This window comes from Corylus avellana, chromosome ca8, assembly GCF_901000735.1.
Source record: "Corylus avellana chromosome ca8, CavTom2PMs-1.0".
NCBI lineage: Eukaryota > Viridiplantae > Streptophyta > Magnoliopsida > Fagales > Betulaceae > Corylus > Corylus avellana.
This window is the reverse complement of record NC_081548.1, coordinates 18,636,538-18,645,112: the sequence shown is the minus strand read 5'-3', so window position 1 is coordinate 18,645,112 and position 8,575 is coordinate 18,636,538. Positions and strand designations below refer to the sequence as shown.

The 8,575-nt window shown below is 36.0% G+C and overlaps 2 protein-coding genes across 2 annotated transcripts; one reads left to right on the top strand and one right to left on the bottom strand.

Moving 5' to 3' along the window:
* Nucleotides 1-866: 866 nt before the first annotated feature.
* LOC132191127 (putative EG45-like domain containing protein 1) lies at nt 867-1,999 on the bottom strand. Its single transcript, XM_059606144.1, has 2 exons — nt 1,900-1,999; nt 867-1,138 (listed from the first exon to the last, which is right to left on the bottom strand). Exons 1-2 carry the CDS (start codon nt 1,997-1,999, stop codon nt 867-869), a joined length of 372 nt encoding a protein of 123 aa, XP_059462127.1.
* A 2,491-nt stretch (nt 2,000-4,490) lies between these two features.
* Nucleotides 4,491-5,248, top strand: LOC132190317 (RING-H2 finger protein ATL56-like). The gene has a single exon (XM_059605269.1). The coding sequence runs from the start codon at nt 4,576-4,578 to the stop codon at nt 5,110-5,112; it is 537 nt and encodes a 178-aa protein (XP_059461252.1). The 5' UTR covers nt 4,491-4,575; the 3' UTR covers nt 5,113-5,248.
* The last annotated feature ends 3,327 nt before the right edge of the window (nt 5,249-8,575 follow it).

Sequence of the window (8,575 nt, the reverse complement as noted above, 5' to 3'; positions counted from 1 at the left end):
GAAAAATAACTTTAACGAGTTGTAAAGTAATTTACGTCTTTCATTTGTGTAAATCATTTTTTGCCGCTCTCCTGTACTTCTAAATTGTCAATTATGGAAAAACTTCTTATGAGACTTAGGGCATGTTTGAGTGTGCGTTTAAGGGATCTGAAAATGTGTTTAACACCCATAAACTTTGCTTGAAGAAAATAGTACTTGTTTGGTAAAAAAAATTGAAAGCGCTTTTAAGGGTCAAAAAAAAAAAAAAGAAGTCAACACGCACTTTTGGCAAAAACTTAAAAATAAAAACTTTTGCCAAAACACGTCTTTTTGATTTAGAAGTTTTATTTCTCAAATACAATCTCAAACATGCTCTTACTTGCCCTAACAGATCTAGGTTGTCCGGACATTTTCCCCAAGTAGGTAGACCCGATAATTAGTGGAACTCATAATTTGGGTCCTCTCACAATTGTATGTCCAAATTACAAGCAATCCGAATAAACAATTATACTAAATCTCAATCTTGCCCTTGAAAGCCGTTTATTTTTACACACTTCCTTTCTTTCTTTGCGGCTCATCTTCATCGTTTATCTTTATCTTCCCTCAAATTACATAAAAATATAAGAAATGTTTGACGACCTTTTACGAGCCAAATGTCAAAAAAATGTTTTTTGAATTATATTTAGCATTGCATAGATTCAGCTAACAATAACCTTTTTTAATTTAAAAAAAAAAACGTATTTTGTATAACTAAAAATAATCCAAAAGTCCCTTCAATTTCTTTTATTCATTGTCAAACCACTGCTTTTATTTTATTTTCATTAATAGAATAGCAAAAAAGTACACACTTTTGTGCTATGGTAGCACTAGAGTGAAAGTTAGGCACATCAACGATAATCAATGTTGATAATTCCAGCCACAGGATCAGCAATCTTGGAAAACGCTTCTCGTGACAAATCGAGGGTTGATGGGCATCCGGGACAGTGATCCACAATCTTCACAGTCACGCTGCCACCCTTGCAAGGATGCGGTACTGCGTTCCGGGCTCCCGTGCATCTAACGGTGTAAAATTTGCCACATGCAGCCCCACCATTCCATATGGCGTCTCCGGCTGCCGCGATCATCACCCCATTATACTGGTTGCCGTAGCACGCAGAAGCTGGCAAAAAAGACACATGATAATGACAATTGGGTTAGCGTGGCAATAATCGTATGTTCTACATATTTGAGTAAGGAAAAGGTTTTAAATTATATTTTTATTTTATAATTATCTTACAATATTGATTTATTGTTGTATGAGCAATTAGATGTGCTCTTAACACTTACAAACACAAGGGTTGAATAATTTTTTGACTGATTTATTTTATTACATAGTAATACAATATTTAAAGAACGTAATACAATGAAACCCACATGAATAGGACTTACATCGGTCTAACTCATGACTCAACAACCTAACTTGCTGTCGAGGTCAAGAAGACTCCTAAAAGAGATAAACTTAATCCTACCCAAATAACAACGTAAAAGAGATAAACATAATCTAACATGAACAATGGTTAAAAAGATATGATTTTACCCACACTACAATAGTAAACCAATAAAGTCCCAAAATGATAGTCCAATCGGCTGGAAACTATGCCTTATAAAATAGAAGTCACTAGTTCGAATCTGCTCTCCTCATCTTATATGGACATATAAGAAAATGGTAAACCAATAAAACAACTATTGATCAACTAAACAATCCAAACAATTTTTTGCAATGTCCCCTCCTCCATTATATGGTAATTACCAAAAAAAAACACTAGATAATTCGCTAAATACATGTACACATGCATTTCTTTATCACTATATTATGACGTATATAAATCTCGTATAATGTTTTGTAGGGCAACTTAACCAAATCTATTTAAAAATACTTACGAACATAGCTTGTGTAGAAGGTGGCAATTCCAGGGACTGCTGAAGCTGCCGAGAGAAAGCTTGCAATGATGCCTACCAAAATGAAGCTATGCATCTCCATGAGCGCACTATCTTGTGGCACCAAAAACTACTACTTAATTTCTACTCTTTCTTTTAGAATATTACTGTTAATATATTGATAGAACTTGTGATATGCAACTCCTATATATATAACATGTTTAAAAATCATAAGTGGTGGTCATACTAATTTAGCTTTAGAAAAATTGTTGTGATGTTACCAACATACTTCTATTTTTTAACTAATGGTCATACTATTTTTATGGTTTCTAATCTTCAAAACTTTCTTACTATTTGTTATAGACATTCACGAGCTTTACATTTTTTTTACCGTTGGATCATTATCAAATTTTATGACTTGAAATTCAACTATCTTCATGAGTTATAATGGAAAAGTAGACTCTTCCGTTTGTCTCCGTTAGTCATTAACAATTTCATGGGTTTTAATTCTTTAACTGTTTTGACCGTTAGTCTTTGGACAAGGTTTTATATGGCAAACTAGACCTAGGTTCAACATGACCCATGCACATATTGCACATATATAAAGTTCTATGATCTTACATGTTAATGATCACATGTAAGAGAAAATATGAGACACTTCACTCTATGTAAACTAGAATATGAGTAAAGCTTACGATAGGGTGGAGCGAGATTTTCTAGAGGATTTGAAGAGAATGATAGAGTTTGCTTATAGATGGATTTGCCTTATTATGAATTGTGCCCAATGTTGTTATTGTAAATGGCGGACTAGTGGGCAATGAGCTAGCTTTGGGCTCTCTTCTTGAGCATGCAGATAGGAAATGAAAATCAATGGGTGTCCCTACTTCCAAAAAGGGGCCAGACTTGATCACATTTTTTTCTTCCGTTGATGATAGTTAGTTACATAGTTTTTTTTTTTTTTTTTTTTTTTCAACGCAAATATATTACAATGAGGCAGACTCTCTATCCTTCGTCCTTAGGGGGTTGCTGAAGATGTATGAAAATGCGTCAGGACAGAAACCAGGGACGGAGCCAGCCTTGAGAATGGGCAGGGGCCATGGCTGAAAAAAATTTAATGGGCAGGGGCCCATTAGCAAAAAAAAAAAAAAAAATTAACCATAAAAAAATTGTTTTTACCTTAAAAAAAAAAAAAAAATTGTCATTTGGGAGGCCCTGGCCCCAGCCAGTCCCCACCTTCCTCCGTTCCTGACAAAAACTTAATAGAGCAAAAACCTCAATGATTTTTAACAAAAGTACAAATTGGGAGGATAGAGATCGAATATTCAAAATTTTTGGTATCTCGACAAGGCAAAGATATGGTAAGTATTTGGAACTGTTAGCTTTAGTTGGTAAATCAAAATCAAAGGCATTCAAGAGTACAAAAGACATGTTCTCAAGGGGTAGTTCAATCGATTGAGGATCATGCCTTTTGAAGCAGAGGTCACTAATTCGAATCCCTCTCCCTTTTTTGTGTGGACATGTCAATTTTTTTTTTTTTTTTTTTTTTTTTTATAAAAAAAAAAAGTATATAAAAGACCAGGTGTGGAAGAGGCTAAAAATGAGGGAAACGGAACCTCTTCCATTTCAAATGAAATGGAGGGGATCCATTTAGTTACTTTTAAGGGGGCAATTTTGTCATTTTACATAAATGAGATATTGTTGAAAGTGGTGGTCAAAGTCATTAATTCCTAGATATAGCATGATTGTCTTTTTTTTACTCAAAAAGTAATATTATAAGGAAAACTAGAATCTTTTTAAAGTCCTCCTAAATTTGACGTGGTTGCTAAGTAGGAATGATATGTTGAATTATTTATTTCAAGCTAATTTTTAACGTAAACATTTATTGATGTAATCTTCAAAGGTGAATTTCCTCATGGTTATACAAACCATTCAAAATCTAGCTCTACCTATAAAATGGAGAGTTTTCCTTTCTTTTCTTTTTTCTTTTTTTTAAAAAAAAAAACAGAAAAGATATAAGAATATTTTCGAAAAGAATCAATAATTTTTACAAAATACCTTAAATAAACCAAACCCAAAAATTCTATCGAATTTCTAATTATTTACATTCTTCAAAATTCAAATTCTCAAACGACATCACGTTTTTAAGATATACAATTACGTTCATTTTATTGTAGATATAAATTTAATGTATTTAACCGTATATATGATTTAAATATTTCTAAAAACATATTAATATCAAATTTATATACATCATTAATTAAGTACCTAAACTTTAAATCATAATCATTAAATAGTAATCTCTCACCATGAAAAAAGGTTCTATTGAGAAAATTTTTGATCGTATTTTAGAAATTATCTCGGATATTACCTCTATAGAAGGTTGTGCTTAGTGTTGATTTGCTATCAATAATAATCCCTCTATTTCTTTATAATAAAAAAAAAAAAAAAAAAAACCCATTAAATAGTATTACTCCATTTTAAAGCTTTGATTAGCAAAATTCTGTAATTAAGAAGTGGTCAGAAAAAATCAAGGTGACGATAGCGTCTAAAGAGATAGATATTTTCCTATCTGGTCCACATCTCTATGCTTTCTCTCTCTCTTCTCTCACAAATATCACAGACAGCCCCCTGTTTTTTCTCCTTAATTTTTCTCTGATCTCTAACCGTCCGAGAATCTCAATGCCTCCTCATCACGACTACAACAACCAAACGCCGGCGGTGGTACCACCACCATTAAAAGCGAATCCAAAGGTCCTGTCGCTCCTCCTGAAGGCCATCATCATGATCCTCCTCACCTCCCTCTTCTTCCTCTTCCTAGGGCTCGCCTCCGCCGCCTTGCTCCTCCTCCACCTCTCCCTCTCCTCCCACCGCCAGAACCACCGCCGCTCTTCTCTTCCCTCCACCACCCCATCTTCTGGGCTCCCCCCCAAGGACCTTAACGCGCTCCCCCACTTCAGATTGAAGAAGGACGTCCGGAAGTACGGCGCCCTAGAAGGAGACGAATGCGTGGTCTGCCTCGACGCCTTCAGGGACGGCCAGTGCTGCAGGCAGCTCGCCGCGTGCGGTCACGTCTTCCACAAGAGGTGCGTGGACTCGTGGCTCCTCAAGGTCGCCGCCTGCCCGATTTGCCGGGCTCGTGTTCGATTAAATGCGGCAACTAAGGGTTTGATGTTGGGTATGGAGGACGAGGATAAGCAGTCGTGGGGGGTTTGGTAGGGCTTGTAATTATTATAAGTTCTGGAAACTTAAGAGATTTTGTACCAAATGTGATTTCTTTTTCGCTTTTTTTTTTTTCCTCCGCTTAATGTATAGTTTCAGATATAATTTGTTGATATGTTTGTTTTGATTTTTATTTGCTTTTGTGCTCGATTCTTTTAATTTTTCCTATGATGGGTTTTCTTTGGTTGCTGAGAAAATGCAAATTGAGATTAGAAAGTTAAGTTCTTATCACTAGATTGTCGTTGTTTAGCACCAAGTTAAGCTATAAAGCTCTATTAGGGTGAAAGAACTCCTTTTTGCCATATGTTCCTCAAGTCCTTTGTCATGTAGAATGCATGGGGAAAACTTGGGTGCTGCACGTTGGAGCCTTTAAAGCTGTATTTGGATCTAGGAAAGCACAAGGAAAAGAATAGGTGAAAAGAAAGTTTTGTATGGCTTAAGAAATCGGGTGCCTTTCTTGGGCAAGTTTGCAATTTTTCTTTCTATTCCGTCGTGTCACGAGGATTCAAACGGAGGGCAATTGGTTTGATGACTGCCAGTGTCTGTTTCTCTGAATTTTTTTTGTTCTTTTTTGAAACTGTTGTTTCCACATTGAGGCATTTTACGTTTATATTCGGTTCACTATTAAAGAAAACAAAAGAAAAGGGAAGGCAAAGTTTAATCAAACATGTTTAAGCTTTGCATAGTATTTATATAGGAATTACATTTATATATGAGATTTTGCTGAGGGAAAGAATAAAGAAGGAGAATAAGTTCTTTGTCGATCGGTTACATTAATTACTTGGCTTGATTACGGATATTGGCTTCAAGGTGTTCTTACATGTTTTCTGTGAACCAGGTGCAAGCATCATAGGTCTTTCCTTGAGCATTTCTGGGGAAATGATTGGTGTGTTCCAATTAAAGTACGATGACTAAGGTTGACAAAAATAGATGGGCACATTGGGCAGGGTAATGGGTTTGACTGAGGGTAATTTGCTCAGAAGTAGGAAACTTAACTTGAGAAGTTTACTGTCCAAAATAGAAACTTTGAAAGCCTATAGTTTAGGTTATTGCAATTTTGATCCATGTATTTATATATTTGACTTACTTATCTCTGCAAGTGTAAGTCTGGTTTTTAATAAGAATGGCTAACAAACAGTCAATATCATTGTCCATGAGATAAAGCTAGTCCAGTGTAGTGTAGGGATCCTTTTTTGGAGTAGCGTTGTGCATGATGAGTTATTCTTCTAAATAAACTTTGCAAAACGTTCTTCTACAGAAGCATAGTGCATTACTCCTGCTATTGATTGAAAGAAACACTAGTCTGCAAAAGCTAATATATATTTGAATTGCAATGTTGTTCTTTTGTTGTGTATGTGATAAGAGCTTAGTTAAGGATATTCTAGTAACCAATATTTATCCTGGTAGTTTTCTGGCTTTATATGGTGTTAGTAGTGAATATATGTGTTCATGGAGTTTGTGAGGATTAGGAACTCTGGCTGAAGAGATTAACTTGCCAAACTTTCTTTCTCGACTGCCAATTTGAAACGTGGATAAAGTTTGTGATTTTTCCGTGCCATTGGAATTTTATTGAATCTGTGAATATGTAGTTTAAGCATGTTTTTCTTTGTAATGCTTTCATTTGATTAAGTCCACAGATTCTTTGATGGGATACTGAACTCTGGTATTTTCTCAAGAATTCAGTATATAAGTAATACATACTGAACTCTGTGTTTGTTTTTGGTAAGTTATGAGACAATAGCCAACTATATTGGATGTGGGAATTTTGGTTATTATGCAGTGTCATTAAGTAGAGAGAATGTACTGTTCCTAGATAGTTTCTTTTCCTAGACTGCTAATGATTTGAAATGCCATAACATTTGTTGCTCTATAATGCAGGAATATTGGATCATTAGTGTGGATAGAATGTATGGTAGTTGTTTTAGATATGTAAATGGGTTGAATTAGGACCAGATTGATGGACCAAGTCCAGTTTATTAAGGATTACTAAGCTCTGTGTGATCTTTGTATTTGTTGATGGTATCTTTTGATTTCTCTTTTCTAATTGCTTCTCTTAACTGGCTGAATTTTTTATTCCATTGAATCACAGACGACCAGTGGTACTTGTTTTTAAACTGTCTTCTGGCACAAGAACAAATACTGGACAATATTTTCTTTCTTTATGTTCGATATTTTTCAAGCTGGAAAGATTTGGTTGTCCAAGGATTGTAGAAATTGAGAAAATGTTTTATTTGCATTAAATGGCTCCTTATCTTTTAAGAATGCTGATTTCTATTTTCTGAGTGAAAATATTGATACTCTTTCTAAGGTCGAAGATGATGGCTTATGCTGAACCGGTCAAGTTTTTGTGCTTGTGGAATGTTTGAGCTTTGGTAGCATGGACGGTTAGCGTTGTGCATGTCTGCATCATATCTGCACAGAGTCCCAACAGATCGTTGCGACAATAGCTGTATCAAAATTAATTTTGTGGAACCCAGGAGGTGATGGAGACCAAGGTGGAACTTGTGGCCCTAAAAAATGATGTGGCTTTGTGATAAATTACTATTGAATTTTGATTCAATGGTAATTTTTAAAGTTACATCATTTTTAGGGAGACACAAGAAGGGTATTTACTAGGGAAGGATGCACCAAGCAATCTTCCAAAACAAGAGCTTGAGCTGATCCTGGATTCAATAAAATTTTATTGAATTAAGACTGCCGTGTTGATTGAGAAAGTGGTCTGCAAGATGAGATGGGTAGATTAGGGGTAGTGAGATAAATGTTAAGGTAACAATACCCTCAGCAAAGGCAGGGTCGAACAGAGAACAGACCAGATTGTCATTCCAGCTTTTGGATTGGGGATGAAAAAGGTCGGCAACCAGAGTGATATCAGCGGGGCACACAAACGAGTCAGTGAAAGGAAATCAAGATTCGTTCCGGATGTCAAGAGCGGCCATCATTGCACAAAGAAGCAACACACCAAGCTCCAAGAGATTACTTGGTCTTTACTCTTTAGGATACTGCTGTTGGCAAAAGGATCTACAATGACTTCATGGCTACCTTCTAGAGAAGTGTTTTGCAAGAAAGGGAAAGGGGTAGAGGGGCTCACCGGTGGGATTAAGTGAAACCACTCTCAAGCCCAAGTTAGCTAGAGAACGGTAAAAGGGTATTTTGGGAGAATTTAGCCAAGGGTCAAATTGCATACTTGAGAGGTTCACCTAGCCTCTTTATATAGGCTAACGTCCTCTTAGAGTTTGAGGGTCCCCTGCCAAAATATTGTTACCTAACGTGGAGATTCTTTTCCTCAATCTCTTAGGAGGGGCATCATGGTGGGCGTATAGTTAGTTGAGTTGGCAGGAGGGTAGAATCGGTTGCTTTGGTGACACATTATTGGTGAAGGTGCACTTGGATCCTAGTAGTTGGTTGGGCTTGTGGGCTGTCAAACTATTTCATTGTTGGGTCCTTAAAGACATGTGATTCT